Source organism: Lolium rigidum, chromosome 6 (genome assembly GCF_022539505.1).
Source record: "Lolium rigidum isolate FL_2022 chromosome 6, APGP_CSIRO_Lrig_0.1, whole genome shotgun sequence".
In the NCBI taxonomy this organism is placed as follows: domain Eukaryota; kingdom Viridiplantae; phylum Streptophyta; class Magnoliopsida; order Poales; family Poaceae; genus Lolium; species Lolium rigidum.
In genome coordinates, this window is record NC_061513.1 from 243,596,320 (window position 1) to 243,618,848 (window position 22,529).

At 42.4% G+C, this 22,529-nt stretch overlaps 1 protein-coding gene across 1 annotated transcript; it reads right to left on the minus strand.

The window, feature by feature from the left end:
- Positions 1–13,188: 13,188 nt before the first annotated feature.
- Positions 13,189–22,314, minus strand: LOC124663882 (B3 domain-containing protein Os01g0234100-like). Its single transcript, XM_047201529.1, has 10 exons — positions 21,898–22,314; positions 16,966–17,148; positions 16,395–16,484; positions 16,214–16,303; positions 15,556–15,705; positions 15,192–15,226; positions 14,984–15,113; positions 14,417–14,623; positions 14,153–14,243; positions 13,189–14,047 (listed from the first exon to the last, which is right to left on the minus strand). The coding sequence occupies exons 1-10, from the start codon at positions 22,312–22,314 to the stop codon at positions 13,359–13,361; spliced, it is 2,082 nt and encodes a 693-aa protein (XP_047057485.1). The 3' UTR covers positions 13,189–13,358.
- Between the last annotated feature and the right edge of the window lie 215 nt (positions 22,315–22,529).

Here is a 22,529-nt window from a genome sequence, read left to right on the forward strand (position 1 = left end):
TTGCATATGCTCTTGTTTCTCATGAAGAAAAATCGCATATTGAATATGAGATTCGTTTGAGGGCTGTTGTGGGTGTTGTCAGATTTCTACTTGACCAAGGTCTAGCTTTTCGTGGGCATGACGAGTCTAGCACTTCCTTGAACAAGGGGAATTTCCGTGAGATGTTGGATTGGTATGGTGCAAGATTGTTAGTATGGTGAGTGCCTCTTGTAGGAAATCTTTACTTCCAAATCTATTTCTATGTATCAATTCTAATTTCTACATGCACAATTTTTGTAGGTGAGTGCCTCTTGTAGGAAAAAGGATGCATTGTTGCAATTGCAGCATGACCGTTTGGTAGCACAGCTAGAGAGTGGGGAGATCTCATCGGGAAGAGGCCAAAATCAAGAGACAAGTTTAACAAGACCAGGTGATACTCGTTGGGGATCACACCATAAAACTCTAGTTCGGATTCAAGTAATGTGGGATGATGTGGTTAAAGCACTATGCAGTGTTTCTCATGATGGGACAGATGCCGAGGAGAAAGGTGTGGCTTCAGGTTATATCATATACATGGAAACCTTTGAATTTGTTATTATCTTGCATTTGATGATTCGATTGCTTGGTATAACAAATGGTTTGTCAAATGCATTGCAAGCCAAGGATCAGAACATAGTGAGTGCTATGAATATGATTGTCTCAGTGAAAAGTGCATTGCAAAAATTGAGAGATGATGGATGGGAGCCTCTATTGCTTGTTGTTACTAACTTTTATGGTGCACGCAACATTATGGTATCGAATATGGATGATAACATTGCAGCTAGGGGTTACCCAAGGAGCTCACGCAAGATGGTTACTTGCTTGCATCATTACAAGGTACAAATCTTTATTGAGGTGCTTGACAAAAACATAGTTGAGATGAATCACAGATTTTCTGAAACTTCTACACGCCTATTATTGTGCACTTCATGCCTTGATCCTAGAGACTCATTCAACAGTTTTGACAATGATATGCTAGTTGAGCTTGCTACCATATACTCTGCTGATTTCTCTTCACATGATTGTTGTCTATTGGTTGATGAACTAAACATATATGTTGATGTCATGAAGAGAACTCCTGAGTTCGAGTGCTTGTGATAGTTTGAGTGATCTTGCTCTCAAGTTGGTTCGGAAAAGATATCATTTGACATTTCCATTGGTCTACCGCCTTATTACACTAGCTTTGACATTGCCTCGTGGCAACAGCATCAGTAGAGAGGGTTTTCTCGGCCATGAAGATTATAAAATCAGATCTTCGAAACAAGATAGGGGATGATTGGCTCAATGATTTGATGATTTGCTATGTTGAGAAAGAGATATTTGCACAAATTGATGACAAGAAGATTATGCTTCGTTTTCATGCCTACAGTAACCGTAGAGGTCATCTTCCTCGTGGATTTCGACTTCCTAGCATGGATTCAACTTAATGGTATGGTAATATCTTCTCAAAATGTAGCACTTTTGTATATGGTTCTTGTTTTTTAGTCAGTTTGTACTTCTACTCGGTGAAATATGATCAATGCATCAGTTTGGACCATTTTTTGTTGATTACATGTCATTTTTTGCTCCAAAATTTTTTAGTGCTTATTTGTTCGACCCGGCTCAATTCAAATCCTGGCTCCGCCACTGCCTCAAAATAGCTAGAAAAGAAGTCAGCTGTTTTCGTTTTGAGGAGATTATTGACTCAGACTACAACTTGTGGCACTTTCCATCGAGACTTCTATGCCCAACGAACAAATAAATGTTCCTGTGAAGGTTGGGGCAAAGCAGAAAAAGAAAGAGAGTGTGAACTTGGCATCATGCATGTGACCATGGAGTGGCGTATGTGTCCCCTGGTTGTGATATCTACGCATTTCTATACTTCTGGAACTGTTACATGTTGTATTAAGCATTCTATATATATGAACTGTGCATGACATCTAGTTACAGGGGAGGTTCTGTCAAATTTTTGAATTTTTTAAAATCTGATCAAATATTACAGCAGGGGCAAAAATGTCATCTTAGACATCTACTTAACACCGTTAGTGCTTAAATTGCACTAGAGGGCCAAATAAGGAACCATCCAAACTTTGTGTGTCAAGAAAGGAAGAATTTTTTTGCCAGGGTCAAGAAAGGAACGCAAACTTCTGCCAGGGCCAAATAAGGAATTCTCTCTTGAACTTTTAGCCCATGCGTTGGCAGTTTACAAGGTGTGCGTCCACTCGCATCCACCGTTGCCCTTGTGCCAGCAACAAGCCATTGCCTCGTGATTTTTCTTTCAGCCACCAAATATCACCTAATAATGTGGGCCTTTTTTACGGGAACACTGTCAACCATACAACCTGATCATTACAACTACTTGCAATGAGTTAGAGCATCTCCACCGACGATCCCGATAGCGTTTTGGGGGTCGGCAGCGAAAATGGGCTCACACCAGTGCGTCCCAAACGGCGCCGGCTAGTTTTCGAGCCCAATAGAATCATCGGCATCCCTGTGCCGGCTCCTTGGTCAAGAGCGCGAATCGGACGCGCCGGCGCCTCGCGACACGTCAGAAAACGGGCGTGGGATCCGTCTGGCAGCCAGACACACCGATTTTCCACCTCCTACCCACGCCTGAGCCAACTCCCACCCCTCTAGATCGCCACCGTCGCCATCGCCGCCGCGCCCCCTGCTTGCAATAGACACCGCCGTCCATCGACATGGCCCACACCCCCTCGACCGGCGGCTGCTGTTTCGCCCGGAACAAAACTCGCCGCCACCGCGGCACAATCGCCCCGCCGCAAGGTGTTCGGTCGATTGCCGCGATGGACAGCGATGACTAGATGATGGTGCAGTTGTTCACGGAGGAGCAGAACGCTCAGGCTATTCGGCGACAACAGCAGCAGCTGATTCTGACGAGCATGTTGCGCGTTCGCCCGCCTTTCTTCGTCGTGCCTCGGTGCGGCGGCTCAAAGCCAGGCAAGAGGAGGAACATCAACCGGCATCGTCAAGCCGGCGCAATGCTGCTTGACGCCGACTACTTCAACGATGACGGGACTCATTCGCCGAAGGAATTTCGGCGCCGGTTTAGGATGAACAAGGAGCTGTTCTTGAAGATTGTCCACGGCGTCAGGGAGTACGACAAGAACTTCATGGCCAAGTGATGTCTACGGGAGCTTCTATTCTTGTAGACAGTGTTGGGCCTCCAAGAGCAGAGGTTTGTAGAACAGCAGCAAGTTTCCCTTAAGTGGATCACCCAAGGTTTATCGATCTCAGGGAGGAAGAGGTCAAAGATATCCCTCTCATGCAACCCTGCAACCACAAAGCAAGAAGTCTCTTGTGTCCCCAACACACCTAATAGGTGCACTAGTTCGGCGAAGAGATAGTGAAATACGGGTGGTATGAATAAGTAGTAGCAACGGCACCGAGAAAAGTGCTTTGCCCGGGACGAGTAAACAAGCAGTAGTAACGCAGCAGTAGTAACGCGGTAAAACGAGTAAACAAGCAGCGATAGCGATATTTAGGAACAAGGCCTAGGGATTAGACTTTCACTAGTGGACACTCTCAACATTGATCACATAACAGAACAGATAAATGCATACTCTACACTCTTGTTGGATGATGAACACATTGCGTAGGATTACACGAACCCTCAACGCCGGAGTTAACAAGCTCCACAATAATGCTCATATTTTAGTAACCTTTAGTGTAAGATAGATCAAAAGACTAAACCAAGTACTAACATAGCATGCACCATTGTCACCTTGATGCATATGTAGGAGGAATAGATCACATCAATATTATCATAGCAATAGTTAACTTCGCAATCTACAAGAGATCATGATCATAGCATAAACCAAGTACTAACACGGTGCACATACTGTCACCTTTGCACACGTGCAGGAGGAATAAAACTACTTTAATAACATTGCTAGAGTAGCACATAGATAAATTGTGATACAAACACATTGCAATCATAAAGAGATATAAATAAGCACCTCACTATGCCATTCAACAGGTGAATAAGTATTCTGTGAAATATAGCCTAAGAGACCCACACGGTGCACACACTCGTCACCTTTACACACGTGGGACAAGGAGTCTCCGGAGATCACATAAGTAAAACTCACTTGACTAGCATAATGACATCTAGATTACAAGCATCATCATATGAATCTCAATCATGTAAGGCAGCTCATGAGATTATTGTATTGAAGCACATAGGAGAGAGATGAACCACATAGCTACCGGTACAGCCCCGAGCCTCGATGGAGAACTACTCCCTCCTCATGGGAGCAGCGAGCGGTGATGAAGATGGCGGTGGAGATGGCAGCGGTGTCGATGGAGAAGCCTTCCGGGGCACTTCCCCGCTCCGGCAGGGTGCCGGAACGGAGACTCCTGTCCCCCGGATCTTGGCTTCGCGATGGCGGCGGCTGCGGAAGGTTTTCCGTATCGTGGTTCTTCGCATCGGGGGTTTCGCGACGGAGGCTTTATATAGGCGAAGAGGCGGCGCGGGAGGGTCGAAGGGGTGGCCACACCATAGGCTGGCGCGGCCGGGGCCCGAGCCGCGCCACCCTATCATGCAGGGCCCACGGGGCCCCTCTGCGCGGCTCTCGGGTGTTCCGGATGCTTCCGGTGAAAATAGGAACACGGGTCTTGATTTCGTCCGATTCGAGAATATTTCGTTACTAGGATTTCTGAAACCAAAAACAGCAGAAAACGACAAGCGGCACTTCGGCATCTTGTTAATAGGTTAGTTCCACGAAAATGCACGAATACGACATAAAGTGTGCATAAAACATGTAGGTATCATCAATAATATGGCATAGAACATAAGAAATTATCGACACGTCGGAGACGTATCAAGCATCCCCAAGCTTAGTTACCGCTCGTCCCGGCGAGGTAAAACGATAACAAAGATAATTTCTGAATTGACATGCCATCATAACCTTGATCATACTATTTGTAAACATATGTAGTGAATGCAGCGATCAAAACAATGGTAATGACATGAATAAACAAGTGAATCATAAAGCAAAGACTTTTCATGAATAGTACTTCAAGACAAGCATCAATAAGTCTTGCATAAGAGTTAACTCATAAAGCAATAAATCAAAGTAAAGGCATTGAAGCAACACAAAGGAAGATTAAGTTTCAGCAGTTGCTTTCAACTTGTAACATGTATATCTCATGGATAATTGTCAACATAGAGTAATATAACAAGTGCAATATGCAAGTATGTAGGAATCAATGCACGAGTTAATCACAAGTGTTTGCTTCTTGAGGTGGAGAGAGATAGGTGAACTGACTCAACATAAAAGTAAAAAGAATGGTCCTTCAAAGAGGAAAGCATCGATTGCTATATTTGTGCTAGAGCTTTTATTTTGAAAACATGAAACAATTTTGTCAACGGTAGTAATAAAGCATATGAGTTATGTACATTATATCTTACAAGTTGCAAGTCTCATGCATAGTATACTAATAGTGCCCGCACCTTGTCCTAATTAACTTGGACTACCGGATCTTTGCAATGCACATGTTTTGACCAAGTGTCACAATGGGGTACCTCCATGCCGCCTGTACAAAGGTCTAAGAAGAAAGCTCGCATTTTGGATTTCTCGCTTTTGATTATTCTCAACTTAGACATCCATACCGGGACAACATGGACAACAGATAATGGACTCCTCTTTAATGCATAAGCATGTGGCAACAATTATTATTCTCATATGAGATTGAGGATATATGTCCAAAGCTGAAACTTCCACCATGAATCATGGCTTTAGTTAGCGGCCCAAAGTTCTTCTCTAACAATGTGCATGCTCCAACCATGAAGGTGGTAGATCTCTCTTACTTCGGACAAGACGGACATGCATAGCAACTCACATGATATTCAACAAAGAATAGTTGATGGCGTCCCCAGAAACATGGTTATCGCACAACAAGCAACTTAATAAGAGATAAAGTGCATAAGTACATATTCAATACCACAATAGTTTTTAAGCTATTTGTCCCATGAGCTATATATTGCAAAGGTGAATGATGGAATTTTAAAGGTAGCACTCAAGCAATTTACTTTGGAATGGCGGATAAATACCATGTAGTAGGTAGGTATGGTGGACACAAATGACATAGTGGTTGGCTCAAGTATTTTGGATGCATGAGAAGTATTCCCTCTCGATACAAGGTTTAGGCTAGCAAGGTTATTTGAAACAAACACAAGGATGAACGGTACAGCAAAACTCACATAAAAGACATATGGTAAACATTATAAGACTCCATACCGTCTTCCTTGTTGTTCAAAACTCAATACTAGATGTTATCTAGACTCTAGAGAAACCAAATATGCAAACCAAATTAGCAAGCTCTAAGTATTTCTTCATTAATGGGTGCAAAGTATATGATGCAAGAGCTTAAACATGAGCACAACAATTGCCAAGTATCAAATTATCCAAGACATTTTAGAGTTACTACATGTATCATTTTCCAATTCCAACCATATAACAATTTAACGAAGATGAAACTTCGCCATGAATACTATGAGTAGAGCCTAAGGACATATTTGTCCATATGCTACAGCGGAGCGTGTCTCTCTCCCATAAAGTGAATGCTAGGATCCATTTTATTCAAACAAAACAAAAAACAAAAACAAACCGACGCTCCAAGCAAAGTGCATAAGATGTGACGGAATAAAAATATAGTTTCGGGGAGGAACCCGATAATGTTGTCGATGAAGAAGGGGATGCCTTGGGCATCCCCAAGCTTAGACGCTTGAGTCTTCTTAGAATATGCAGGGGTGAACCACCGGGGCATCCCCAAGCTTAGAGCTTTCACTCTCCTTGATCATATTGCATCATACTCCTCTCTTGATCCTTGAAAACTTCCTCCACACCAAACTCGAAACAACTCATTAGAGGGTTAGTGCATAATAAAACTTCACATGTTCAGAGGTGACACGATCATTCTTAGCACTTCTGGACATTGCATAAAGCTACTGGATATTAGTGGATCAAATAAATTCACCCAACATAGCAAAAGAGGCAATGCGAAATAAAAGACAGAATCTGTCAAAACAGAACAGTCCGTAAAGATGGATTTTATTAGGCCACCAAACTTGCTCAAACGGAAATGCTCAAATTGAATGAAAGTTGCGTACATATCTGAGGATCATGCTCGTAAATTGGCTTAATTTTCTGAGCTACCTACGGGGAGATAGACCCAGATTCGTGACAGACAAAGAAATGCTGGAACTGCGCAGTAATCCAAATCTAGTACTTACTTTTCTATCAAAGACTTTACTTGGCACAACAAAACTCAAAACTAAGATAAGGAGAGGTTGCTACAGTAGTAAACAACTTCCAAGACACAAATATAAAACAAAGTACTGTAGCAAAATAACACATGGGTTATCTCCCAAGAAGTTCTTTCTTTATAGCCATTAAGATGGGCTCAGCAGTTTTAATGATGCACTCGCAAAAGATAGTATGTGAAACAAAAGAGAGCGTCAAGAGGCAAATTCAAAACATATTTAAGTCTAACATGCTTCCTATGCATAGGAATCTTGTAAATAAACAAGTTCATGAAGAGCAAAGTAACAAGCATAGGAAGATAAAACAAGTGTAGCTTCAAAAATTTCAGCACATAGAGAGGCATTTTAGTAACATGAAAATTTCTACAACCATATTTTCCTCTCTCATAATAACTTTCAGTAGCATCATGAGCAAACTCAACAATATAACTATCACATAAAGCATTCTTATCATGAGTCTCATGCATAAAATTATTACTACTCCAAACATAAGCATAGTTATTCTTATTAATTGTAGTAGGAGCAAATTCAACAAAGTAACTATCATTATTATTCTCATCATCAAATATAGGAGGCATAGTATAATCATAACAAGCTTTATCCTCCATAGTAGGTAGCAACAAAAGACTACTATTTTTATCATCATAAATAGGAGGCAAAGTATCATCAAAGAAAATTTTCTCCTCAATGCTTGGGGGACTAAAAAGATCATGAAAACCAGCTTCCCCAAGCTTAGAACTTTCTACATTATTATCAACAATGGTGTTCAAAGCGTTCATACTAATATTACTACCGGCATGCAAATAAGATTTCATAGGTTTTTTAATTTTCGCATCAAACAATCCATGTTTTAAATCAGGAAATAGAATAAGAAGCTCATTGTTGTCCATTATGCCAAACTAGTGTAAACAAGAAACAAAAAGATGCAATTGCGGGATCTAAAGGAAATAGCTTCGAGCACAAACACAACGGCAACGAGAAAAGTACTTTACACGGAACCGGAGTATGAGTGCCTTTTTACCTTTCCTCCCCGGCAACGGCGCCGAGAAAAGTGCTTGATGTCTACGGGAGCTTCTATTCTTGTAGACAGGTGTTGGGCCTCCAAGAGCAGAGGTTTGTAGAACAGCGGCAAGTTTCCCTTAAGTGGATCACCCAAGGTTTATCGATCTCGGGGAGGAAGAGGTCAAAGATATCCCTCTCATGCAACCACTGCAACCACAAAGCAAGAAGTCTCTTGTGTCCCCAACACACCTAATAGGTGCACTAGTTCGGCGAAGAGATAGTGAAATACGGGTGGTATGAATAAGTAGTAGCAACGGCACCGAGAAAAGTGCTTTGCCCGGGACGAGTAAACAAGCGAGTAGTAATGCGGCGGTAGTAACGCGGTAAAACGAGTAAACAAGCAGCGATAGCGATATTTAGGAACAAGGCCTAGGGATTAGACTTTCACTAGTGGACACTCTCAACATTGATCACATAACAGAACGAGATAAATGCATACTCTACACTCTTGTTGGATGATGAACACATTGCGTAGGATTACACGAACCCTCAATGCCGGAGTTAACAAGCTCCACAATAATGCTCATATTTTAGTAACCTTTAGTGTAAGATAGATCAAAAGACTAAACCAAGTACTAACATAGCATGCACACTTGTCACCTTGATGCATATGTAGGAGGAATAGATCACATCAATATTATCATAGCAATAGTTAACTTCGCAATCTACAAGAGATCATGATCATAGCATAAACCAAGTACTAACACGGTGCACACACTGTCACCTTTGCACACGTGCGGGAGGAATAAAACTACTTTAATAACATTGCTAGAGTCGCACATAGATAAATTGTGATACAAACACATTGCAATCATAAAGAGATATAAATAAGCACCTCACTATGCCATTCAACGGTGAATAAGTATTCGTGAAATATAGCCTAAGAGACCCACACGGTGCACACACTTGTCACCTTTACACACGTGGGACAAGGAGTCTCCGGAGATCACATAAGTAAAACTCACTTGACTAGCATAATGACATCTAGATTACAAGCATCATCATATGAATCTCAATCATGTAAGGCAGCTCATGAGATTATTGTATTGAAGCACATAGGAGAGAGATGAACCACATAGCTACCGGTACAGCCCCGAGCCTCGATGGAGAACTACTCCCTCCTCATGGGAGCAGCAGCGGTGATGAAGATGGCGGTGGAGATGGCAGCGGTGTCGATGGAGAAGCCTTCGGGGGCACTTCCCCGCTCCGGCGGGGTGCCGGAACGGAGACTCCTGTCCCCGGATCTTGGCTTCGCGATGGCGGCGGCTCCGGAAGGTTTTCCGTATCGTGGTTCTTCGCATCGGGGGTTTCGCGACGGAGGCTTTATATAGGCGAAGAGGCGGCGCGGGGAGGGTCGAAGGGGTGGCCACACCATAGGGCGGCGCGGCCGGGGCCCGGGCCGTGCCACCCTATCATCCGGGGCCCACGGGGCCCCCTCGCGGCTCTCGGGTGTTCTGGATGCTTCCGGTGAAAATAGGAACACGGGTCTTGATTTCGTCCGATTCGAGAATATTTCGTTACTAGGATTTACTGAAACCAAAAACGGTAGAAAACAGCAAGCGGCACTTCGGCATCTTGTTAATAGGTTAGTTCCAGAAAATGCACGAATACGACATAAAGTGTGCATAAAACATGTAGGTATCATCAATAATATGGCATAGAACATAAGAAATTATCGATACGTCGGAGACGTATCACCAAGCAAGATTGCACAGGTTTGTGAGGCTTCACCTCAATTCAGAAGTGCACTGATGCAATGCGTTGTCTTGCATACGGAGCTCCTCCAGATGACTACCTACGGATGGCAGAGTCGACATGTACAGAGACTCTCTAGAGGTTTTGCCGAGCCGTCAGAGCGGTGTTTGCTAAAGACTATTTGAGAGCACCAAGAGAAGATGATACAGCTCGTATCCTGCAAAAAAATGCAGCAAGAGGATTTCTTGGGATGCTCGGAAGCATTGACTGTATGCATTGGGCTGGAAGAATTGCCCTTTTGCTTGGCAGGAGATCTACAAAGGGCATACTGGTGAGTGAAGTGTCATTCTTGAGGCGGTGGCTGATAACCCACAAGTATAGGGGATCGCAGCAGTCTTCGCGGGTAGTAAAACCCAATTTATTGATTCGACACAAGGGGAGACAAAGAATACTTGAAAGCCTTAACAGCGGAGTTGTCAATTCAGCTGCACACTGGAAACGAGACTTGCTCGCAAGAGTTTATCGATAGTAACGAGTTTTATAGTAGTAGCGAGTAGTGAAATAATAGCGAGCAGAGTAACAGAGACAACAGTAGTGATTTTAGTAAACAACGGGATTAAAATACTGTAGGCACGGGGACGGATAACGGGCGTTGCATGGATGAGAGAAACTCATGTAAAAATCAAGCATGGCATTAAAACGGTGTCCAAGTACAAAGCAATCAATAGGCATGTGTTCCAATTATAGTCGTACGTGCTCGCAATGAGAAACTTGCACAACATCTTTTGTCCTACCAGTCGGTGGCAGCTGGGCCTCAAGGGAATCTCTGGATATTAAGGTACTCCTTTTAATAGAGTACCGGAGCAAAACATTAACACTCTGTGAACACATGTGATCCTCACATCACTACCATCCCCTCCGGTTGTCCCGATTTCGTCACTTCGGGGCCATTGGTTCCGGACAGCGACACGTGTATACAACTTGCGGGTAAGACCATAAACAATGAATATCATGATGAAATAATAACATGTTCAGATCTGAGATCATGGCACTCGGGCCCTAGTGACAAGCATTAAGCATAACAAGTTGCAACAATATCATCAAAGTACCAATTACGGACACTAGGCACTATGCCCTAACAATCTTATACTATTACATGACCAATCTCATCCAATCCCTACCATCCCCTTCAGCCTACAGCGGGGGAATTACTCACACATGGATGGGGGAAACATGGCTGGTTGATGAAGAGGCGTCGGTGGTGATGATGGCGATGATCTCCTCCAATTCCCCATCCGGCGGAGTGCCAGAACAGAGACTTCTGGCCCCCGAGACGGAGTTTCGCGATGTGGCGGCGTTCTGGAGGGTTTCTGGCGACTTCGACTAACTCCTCGCGATTTTTAGATCGAAACCCCTTAAGTAGTCCAGAGGAGGGCGTCGGAGGCCGGCCGAGGGGCCGGACGCTAGGGCGGCGCGCCCCCTCCGGGCCGCGCCGGCCTATTGTCCGGGGCCCTCGGGCCTCCACCGGCTTGCCCTTCTGGCTCCGTGAGTCTTCTGGAAAAATAAGACCTTTCGCATAAATTCCGAGGATTTTCCTGAAAGTTGGATTTCTGCACAAAAACGAGACACCAGAACAGTTCTGCTGAAAACAGCGTTAGTTGCATCCAAAACACACAAATTAGAGGCAAAACAATAGCAAAAGTGTTCGGGAAAGTAGATACGTTTTGGACGTATCAGTGGCAGACCATGAGCTTTGGATTTGGCATGCATTTTTTGGCATGGCAGGAACAAACAATGATATCAAGTGTTGCAGCGCTCTCCGGTGTTTGCCAGGCTAGCTGAGGGACAAGCTCCTGCCGTGAACTTTGAGGTAAACGGTCACGCATAAAACAAGGGGTACTATCTAGCTGATGGTATCTATCCGACGTATGCTACATTTGTGAAGACGATTCTCTCTCCGGCAAACGAGATGGAAGCTTATTTTGCAACATGCCAGGAAGCAGCACCCAAGGATGTTGAGCGTGCTTTTGGGGTGCTTCAGCAGCGTTTCACCATTGTCAGGTACCCTGCTTTCACTTGGTCTGAGTCTCAGACGTGTGAGGTGATGAACGCATGTGTGATCATGCACAACATGATCATTGAGAGCGAGCGGATGATCAACCATTTGATTATCAAGGGCCACTCGCTAAGGTAGAGCATGTACCCCAAGAATTTGCCGCTTTTCTTCATATGCACAATGAAATTCGAGATACAGATATCCATGCACAACTGAAGGCGGATCTAGCTGCACTTTTGTGGGCGAGGAGAGGAGCCGCCAACAATGCATGATTTTATTCTATTTGTTTGGTTGTATGAATAATTTAAGTACTACTATTTGTTTGATTGATTGTATGAATAATTTAAGTACTATTTGTTTGATTGCATGAATAATTTAATTCTATTTGTGTGATTGTATGAATTATTAAATATAGATGAATAAAATATGATTGATATGTTGTTTCAAAATATTGTGAAAAGAAAACAAAAGTTTTGGGGCCGCTGTATGGGAGGCGCCGGTGTGGGAACAGTCTTCCTAAATAAAGGATGCACTGCCGTCGCCCCCCATACAGCAGTGCCTGCCGGCGACTATTTGAGAAGCGCCGGTGGAGGTGCTTTTAGGACTAGAGTCGCTGGTCTGCGCAAAAAAAAACTTGAGTCAGTGGTTTGCGGAAAGGCAGCCCCGAGACTTGCGGGTATACGCAATTTTCTCCTTTGAGAATGGGAGTGTGGACAATGACTATGATGATGTCATTGATAGAGATGACGATCTGCTGGAGGCCAAAATTGAAGAACCAGAGCACGTGACGATGAAAAGGAGTGGCAGAGCTTGCAGATGATTCAAGAGGAATAGTTAGAGATGTTCTGCACAATAGCGAAATGGGGAGAACATTGAAGCGCGCTCAACATTTCTGAAAGAGTAACTGCATCCCTCCCTTCCGATTCCAGTGCAATCCCAAGGAAAAAAAATTACATAGGGGGGATGGGGTTACGTTACACGACTTGATGTGTACAAGATAACAACATACTGGTTGCCGTGCAACTGTGCAAGAAGTGTAACCAACTTGACATATATCTAGCTACTCTGAAGTCTGAAGTTGTATATATAAGGTGGTTGGCTTAATTCTGACTGAATAATGTGGCCACAATGTCAATGCAGTTCTAACCATCTGCAAAGCTAGACCACATTTCATACCATCCAGTGCATCATCTACATCTGCATACTCAATGGCCATCATACCAAAAAAATATTACCCGTAGTAGCTCAAATCGGCGTGCTTTGCTACCACGGCGCAGTTGCCAACTGCTGCAGCATCTCAGCCCTCTGTTTCACGCTCGATTCCATCTCCTCCATCTCCACATCAATTTTCTTCAGTGCAACCTTCACAGCCGACATCTTGGAATCGAGCTCTTTCATTTTCTCCTCCGCGCGTGCCCGCTCGAGTTTCATCTCTATGTACTCTTCGTGCTCCGCAAGGTCTCTTGATGGAGCGGGGAGGCTGAGGAGATCGTCGATACGTTTGATTAGGAAAGCGACATTCATGCCCAGGAGCTCAAAGGACTCCAAGGTCTTCTTCCAGACAACAAAGTCCTCATGGGAAGAAGCGTGCGCCTTGCAGGCCCTGATACCCTCGGCAATGTTGATAGTCTCCATGATCACTCCTACTGCGAGTGTGAGGTTTATCTGTTTGAGAAGATTCTTGTGAAGGAACGACCTCTGCGAACAGCAGAGCTCATAGTACGTCTTGCGCAGGTGATCAGAGAACTTGCAGTCGATGACCAAACTGTCTATGATTATGCTGAAGTCGCTGAAACTTGTCACATCACCGAAATCGATATATGTATCGGAAAAACTGATGCCATCTATGGTTTCACCCACTAGATTACTGCTATCACTGTGAGCTGCTTTGCTACTGACTCCGGTAATCTTTAGATCCTCCTTACATTTCGCATCATTGGAACTTGCTTCCTCTGCATTGAGGAATACAACACAAGATTCAGAAGATCCAGAGTTTGACTCACTCCATGTGCAATAAATCCACAAGTGCAAAATCAACATCATAAACTTTGACTCACTCAATATATTCTTTTCCTTGCAAGCTTCCAAACACAGGAGACCAAGTGCTCCGTCAGGTGTTGTGAAGTTATTTGCTCTTAATATATAGACCTGAATGGAATGTGTACAAAAACAAGACGAAAATCTTATTGGATAAAGGCAGACAGAGCATGAAAGAAAAAATTCAAGAAAGGTGTATCCTGTAAACATTAGTGAATGTAGTCTCTCTCAATAAATGTGAAAAGCCTGATCAAGCAAATGAAATTATATAGGGAAACACTTGCCTTAAATGTTGTTGAACTCACAAGTTGAAAGACAGCAACATCTCCGACCTTAATACCATGATCAATAGCAAAACCTCTCCACCCAGCACTGAGTGCTTGTTTGTTACCTAGATACTTTATATCGCAGTTATGCCCATCCTCATCTTCTAGCACAAAAATAGTGTCCTCCTTTGGAAGATGCTTGTTGCAGAAATCAGACGGTAGACCCTGGGTGGGAGGAACACAAAAATGAAATGCAGAGGATATAAAATGAAGAAGGTTAATTTTTTCAGGTTGCCTGTGAACACTCAGGAAATGTCACACACATACTAAGCTTAAGAGACTACTTCTAAGTTCTGTGATCTCCCTAAAACTAAATTTTACATATCCCAACCTGCTGTAAAATTGTGTAGTTTCCACTTCCGCAGACATAATTTTCCTAGTAATTTGATGATTTTCTCATATATTAATTTAAAGGCAATGTTCGTTTAGCCGGTGTTTCATCTCATTCTATATTCAAGTCCACAAATTCATAAGAAATGATGATATCTGAATACTCAGGGAAATAGCTAATCTATAGAGACTTACCAGCCAAAAGCCCTTTACAACATGTGAATGTAGCATTTCCCTGACAAAGCTAGGATGTTCTGCTGATAACTTCCCCTGTACCTCCTTAGCTCTCTCCATAGCAGACCCACAGTTTCCCTGAACACTATAGCTTTTTCAAAGATTAAATTGCATGAGTGGACAAGATTAACGCAGTTTACTCAGGAAAAACAAGAAAACGTAAAAGTACCTTGTACATGTCTTTTGGCCATTAACATCAGATACCTGTCAAGTCACAGTTTATTTATTGTTAGTCCATTGTTTCAGTTTTGGACAAACAGGAGTTGAGGAAATGGAGCTTCAGAATACAACAGTTATACAGACTACGATATTTATACAGCAAGCTCATTCAATACTGTGTCCTGAAATCCCATCCCATAATATTTTTGTTGACCAAGTTATCCGATTTCTGAAGTGTGACATTCATATCTGCTTAAACCAATTGTGGCATCCATTTTTTGAAAATGAATAGCATAAAACTATGTGATTCTTTAAATCTTTGAACAAGAAGGATTCTTCAATGTGGCAATGTGAAACTTGTTCATGGATCTCACCATCAGCACAGGATCATCATCCATGTCGCTCTTGCTGCTGTTGTTACTGCTACCACTCTCAATCAAGGCAAGCCTCGGCTTTACCGATGTCAACTTCTGCTCCATGTTGCCTTTGGAGGACTTGGAACCTGGTGGCCTCCCTCTCTTCTTCTGAAACCCAACAAACAAAAATCTTTAACCCATTCTATTCAATGAGAGATTAGAAAAATGGTGTGAAATTTGGGGTGTCAAAATCTTTAAAGTATTGTGAGCTACTTTAAGAATTGGAAGTTCTGTTTACTAGCTCTAATTTCAAATGATGTGAAATGTTCAGACTGTTAAGTTTCATGCACCAACAAGTAGAACCAAAAGTCCAAACTGATGGAAACAAGGTAGCAATCCACATATATTGTAACACCCCCTCTCACGTGAATAGAATCTCACATATGACTCAATAAGGGTTATAGGTGGACAGAAAGAGGGGAAGAGCAATTATTATACTAAATTGCGGAAGCCGAGATTTCAACCCAAGACCTCTGCTCTGATACCATGTTAAGTTTCATGCACCAACCAGTAGAACCAAAAGTTTAAATTGATGGAAAAATGGTGGCAATCCACATATATTATAGCACAGATCACATCGACAATGACAAGAATGGAACTAGGGACTGTATCTTACTTTGGCAATGTAAGTATTCTGGTTATTGTCTGCTTGAGGAACACCAGGAAGCTTCTTTTGCTCACTGTCCACCCTCCCTGGCGGCACAACCTGGCGTCACGAGGAAACCAACTATTAAAATATCTGCATTAAATTTACACCCTGATTTGTAGAATAGAGCAACAGCAAACGTTTCACATACTTTTAAAGGAACATGCTCCTCCTCATCATCTGTATCATCACAATTAATTACAGTAGGTTGTTTATCAACAACGATAGCAAGCTTCTCATCCTGCAATCATCAAATATCCATGGTGAAATTCAGAGTTTTATAAGAAATGCCAAAAAGGGAGGAGATAGTCTGATAACATATAATGCACAAGGTCATGAGTATTGGTTGCACTACCGTCTACCATGATAATGTGACATGAAAAAAAACAAAAAACACAAGCAAATAATTCCATACTGCATTTTAGCTTATCAGAGGCAATTCACATAAGTGTGACCAAGCTTCACGGACGCACAATAAAAGCCAATAAAATGGCAAAGTACAGCAATAGCCACTCACCAGTCGATTGGAGGTACTAGTTGCTACAATGCTGGTGAAGAAAAATACGAGCCGATGATTTGTGGGCTCCATTTTAGTGTATCAGAGGCAGTTCCGGATAATAAGTGTTATCAAGCTTCGGAAACGCAACAGTACAGCTAACGCCTGAAAGACTACTGCAGTGACTGGTAATAATCTGAGTCGAGCTTAAGCTGAAGGGCCTCACCGATGCCGCCGCTGGCGCAACATCAGCATCCTTGTCGCTCCCGCTGTCAAGTAAGGCGAGCCTTTGATGAACCAGTGCCATCTTCTGCTCCATCTTGCTCTTGGCGGACGGCGAACCTACTCCTGCCGGCCTCCCTCTCTTGGCGGACGGGGAACTTGCTCCTGCCGGCCTCCCCCTCTTCCTCTGAAAAGCAGAGAAACAAGTTCAGTGTCCGATGCAAAATGCAGTGAAAAATCGATCCTCTTGATATCAAAATAAAATAAAATAAAACCATCTAGAGATACGCCGCAGGCAATTGATCTACAGGGAAAGCTCCAGCCGGATGATTGGAAAGAACAATGTGGATTTATTTTCCAAGGAACACTTTTTCTTAATATCCAGCAATCACTTCTTTTTTGGAAAATTATCACAAGACGATGAAATAAAGCCAGAGCAACCCTCGAGATGCAAGAGAAGGCTGAGAAAAAAGTAACCCCATCGCGAACTAGATGAATCGCTAAGAAATCTCTTCGCAAGAAAAAGAATCACTAAGAAATCAAAGAAATGACACGAAAGGGGAGGACACGGACGTGCCTTGAGTTGCGAATCTATAGCCATCGCCTCTGTACCGGTGGAATCGTGGAGCTCGAATTCTCTGTGGCTCGTCCCTGCGCTCCGGTCCGAAGGATTCTTGCCTTTAAATTTGCAATGTGGGTGAGGTTTCTGGGGAGAGGACTGACGAGTAAGTACAGGCAGCACACGGGACGAGGGAAGGAACTAGGAAAAGGAGAAATGAATGTCACTGTAGCAATACATAATAAAAAATGGTAAAACCGGAAAGAGATGACCGTTCGGCTACAGTAAATGGACGCCATAAATTTCGTTGATTTTATCGATACGCAGTTTGAAGAGTGTGGTACACATATGAAGCTGCATTTACCATTCCACCGACCTTTCCAAAGAAATCTGAACTTTAAACAAAAACTTTTCAAACTAATCTGAACTTAAACAAATACATTTCAAACAAATCTGACCTTAAACAAATACTTTATAAACAGAGGACAAAAAGTGTACATGGTGCTTTTGCTCCTGGGTGCAGCTCCCTTTATTTAAAATACATTTTAAACAAATTAAAAAATATTAACAAATCAAAATAAAGTGTTGCGCGTACCTCTCAACATCACACGTGTTCATGAAGTCGTTTCAGAAAAAAAGTGAATTGTTATATGGCTTGAAACAAATGCCTAGTAAAAAGCCTTATTTTAATGTCAAGTTTTGTCTTTTTACACATGCTACAAAATTTATTATTTTAATATGAAACTATAAGTGATGACATAGAATGTGGAGATATACGCGCTTGATTTTTCTCTGATTTTTTTAAAAAAAATTGAAATTCTTTTTTTTTGTAAAGAGAGCATATGCACCTGAGATCAAAAGTGCATTTCCGAAAAAAAAACGTAAATTACGCATTTTACCTTGTTGTATATTTGTGACACCAATTACCAAATTTAGGAAAAATTCTTCCAAAGTACACCAGTTATGAAACGTTTGGCTTTCTTTTTACCTTAATTAAACTTTTAGCCAATATTATCTGCAAGCCGGTCTATGTGGCATGGTGCCAAGATATACATCTAAGAAGCATATTTAAAATAGGCATGAAGTCAACAAGACGCATCATCGTCCTGTCGTCATCTATCGCTCGGCGCTCCTCATTATCGTTGGCTCCATCACTATCGACTGCTCATGTGTGGATGGCGCGGTCATCAGTGGAGAGCCGGTCCAAGAGATTATGGAGCTATATATGTATGTACATAGTTGGCACGCTTGGCAAAGTCCTCTGTCGTACATTGATGACTAGCATCCAAGCCATGTTTGGCGTGTTCATGGTTGGTATTGATCTTTCCAGATATATTTGCATATTTGTGCCACAAATTACTAAATTTAGACAAAACCTCTTTCAAATTACACTAATTGCAAAACTTCAGAACAGTTCGTACCTTCTTTAAGATTTTAGCCAATTATGTCCGCAAGCTAGATCAATGTGTTGTGGTGTCTAGATGTACAACTAGGAGACATATTTAAGAAGGCATGAAGTCAACCAGACGCATCTTTGTGATGTTGTCACCTAGCTCTCGACGCTCCCCACTCTTGACGGCTTCATCACCGCCTACTGCTTAGTAGATGACACGGCCACCGACGACGCGCCAGTCCAAGAAGTGATGGAGGTATGTGTATTGTGCGCATCGTTGGCACGCTTGGCACAATCCTCGCTCATGGCATCGTCATTGATGATTAGCATCCAAGCTTTGTTTGGCGTGTTCATAGTTTGCATCGCCATCCTAAAGAAGGATTGTTGATTCCTTTAGCGATGTGTTTATCGTGGCCAGTTCACCGACACTAGCTAGATGGCACCACGAGTGTCCTTGTTCTCTTGCCCTTTTTAGGCCTAGATATATGAGTGTCTGAGGGATCATATGTTGAATTATGCATGATGTCTTTTTAAAATATATATGTGAGTTAAAAACGTGTACTCAACACACCACATGGATTTGACTTGAATGTCCTACCTACCAACATGCTTACCACTCAAATGGGGTTGAAGTTAGGTCCAACATTACGTAAATGCAGTAATATTCGTTAAATAAGGCAATTGGTGTCACAAATGTACAAATATAGGAGGTAAAACATGAATTCACCCAACTAAAAAGAACCAATGACACCAATTGCCTTATGACCAATTTAACCAATGACCAATTATTCCCTGCCAATGCTCTTCTAAACAAGATATTTAAACAGATTTCGTATATAAAAAAATATTATAGAGAGATGTGTATTGATGGGATAGAGATGTATTTTGATGGGAATGTCACTGGAATAATAAATAATACAAAAATGGTAAAAGGGGAAAGAGGTGACCATTGGGCTATAGTGATTGGTGGACGCCAAAAATTTCATCGTATTTACCAATAGACAGTTTGAAAGGTATAGGCATGAAAAGTGGACGACACATAGATGAAATGCGCCTTTACCATTCCGCCAACCTTCTCAAACAAAGCTAAACTAAAAATGAATCGACGGATAGAATAAACATAAAAAAGGTAAACCAAACAGTTTACCCTCTGTTTGTACATTTGTGACACCAATTACCGAATTTAGCGAAACATCTTCTGAATTACACCATTTAAGAGAAATGGGACCAATTTTACCAAATTTACACTTTAGCCAATTTTATCCGCGGAGCACGTCGATGTGATGAGGCAATCAAATGCACAACTAGGATGTGTGTATTCTAAAAGGGCAGGAAGTTGCAATTCTCCCTCTCGGAGGTAGGACCATATACATTAAGAAAGACACTCAAACAAAATCTTGTGAGATTTGGCAAGAACATAAGCTACAGTTCAATTTTGTGTGACACTAGAGAATTTAAGCCCTTCTGTATACTTTGAAGGAGACATAGCCCCTATTTGACTTCTACTGCATTCGATGCATCTTTTTTGGAAATATAGTACAATTGTATACGCTCACACATATGTACATACGTTCACCTCTATGACGCACACATGCACACCCTACCCCTATATATGAGCACGTAGAGCCTGAGTCCAAGAAACTGATTCGACGGGTCTCGAGATTGACAAAGTCGTCACAACAGCCTCGCTATCGACGGAAACATCGCCTCCCACTCAAATAATATTCCGCTTTTATGAGATACCAAAGTGTCAAACCTGGGGCTTAAACTCTGGTTGGATGAGGATGTCACTGCCCTCCTAGCCATCTAACTACAAGTTAGTTATCTTTGATGCCTTGTTCTTAGATTGTGAAAAAATAGTTTTTTTAGAATATATAAGAGCATCTCCAACAGAAGCGCGCTAGCGCTGTGAGCTAAAGCAATTATACAACACCGTTATTCCAATTTTAGCACGCGCGTTTGCGAATCGCTTCACCAGGCACTGCAAAGTTTAGCGCGCGCAAAACACATCGTTTCCAGGTGTTGTAAAATGCAGCGCGCTGGCGCATGCATAAACAGAAAACAACAACTAGAAAGCGCTATGAAGATCAAAAACAATCAAATAAATAAAATACAAATAGTTTATTACAATAGTATGAAATAAAAATTATTGTTAATACAACAAATTGTGAATAAATGAAATATAACAACTACAAATGAGTTATAATTATTGTTGGCCATTCCATGTCCACCACTCTTCGATCAGATCACTTTGAAGGTCAAGATGAGTTTCGTCCTTTTGAATATCTTTGTAGGAAGCTATAAACTTGGCAACTCTCTCTTCTCTTCTATGCACTCGAACTGGTCGGTCCATCAACTCATAGTGCAAACAATCATTGTCTTGACCATTCTCATCTTCGAGGATCATGTTATGCATGATGATACATGCATTCGTGATGTACCAAAGGACCTCTTGATCCTAAAATCTAGCTGTTCCTTTGACAATAGCAAATTGGGCTTGCAAAATCTCAAATGCTCTCTCAACATCTTTCCTTGCTGCCGCTTGTGCATTGTGGAATTGAACTTGTTTCTTTCAGATGGTTTGACAATTGGCTTCACAAATGTTTGCCACTTTGGGTAGATTCCGTCGGCTAGGAAGTACCCAAAGTTGCATGTGCGCCCATTTTCTTGAAACTGAACCGGTGGAGTATCACCCAAAGCAATATTGCTCATTGAGGGTGCCGTTGGACAACGTTGATGTCGTTCAATGTACCGGGCAATACGAAAAAATCATGCCAAATCCAAGTTTCATAGTCCGCCACGGCTTCAAGGATTATGGTGGAATCCTTTTTGTGGCCTTTGAACTGTCCATGCCATGCGGCAGAACAATTCTTCCAACTCCAATCCATACAATCGATGGAACCAAGCATACCTAGAAATACACGATTCTTGTTGAACTCAAGAAGCCTTGCCGTATCTGCTTCATTGGGTGCTCACAAATAAACCTCGCCGAACACCTTCACCATTGCAACAGCAAAGCTCTTGACACACTTGATAACTTGGCTCTCACCCATCGCCAAATGGTCATCAACTAGATCAGCTGGTATCCCGTATGCCAACATACGCAAAGCAGCGGTGACTTTTTGCTCCGTATTATGCCCTAGTTCTCCGGCAGCATTCCTCCATTGCTCAAACAACTTGTCATACTTCTTGAGCTCCTCTGCGATTCTCTTGAATAAGTTGATGCTCATCCGAAAACGATGACGAAAATAGCTCTCTGGAAATGTGGCATTCTCCGTAAAATAGATACTCATCAGCTTCTTGTGTCCTTCTATCCTCTCCCGCCACAATTTATGTCTACCAAGAACGGAACCACCATGCTTCGACCTCTTCTTTTCGCGCATAGCCCATAGCATTGCCATCTCTTCTTCTTCTTGAATGTCCCATTCTTCATCGGATGAATCGTATGAAGAGCTTATCTATGCATGAAGCGCAACAAATTCAACAAACGAACTAAAAATCTAATTGAAAGAAGACCGGTGATGGTGCTCCGGTGATGGCGCCAGACAATCTTGTTGGCAGTTGTTGTGGAAGCGGTTGGGAAACCCCAAGAGGAAGGTGTGATGAGCACAGCAGC

Coding starts and splice junctions, on each gene's coding strand:
- LOC124663882 (XM_047201529.1), bottom strand. CDS start 22,314: ATGGCAATGCTATGGGCTATGCGCGAAAAGAAGAGGTCGAAGCATGGT. Junction 17,149..21,897: donor TGGTGAAGGTGTTCGGCGAG/GTTTATTTGTGA, acceptor TCTGCTTTTCAG/AGGAAGAGGGGGAGGCCGGC. Junction 15,227..15,555: donor ATGATGATCCTGTGCTGATG/GTGAGATCCATG, acceptor GTGACTTGACAG/GTATCTGATGTTAATGGCCA.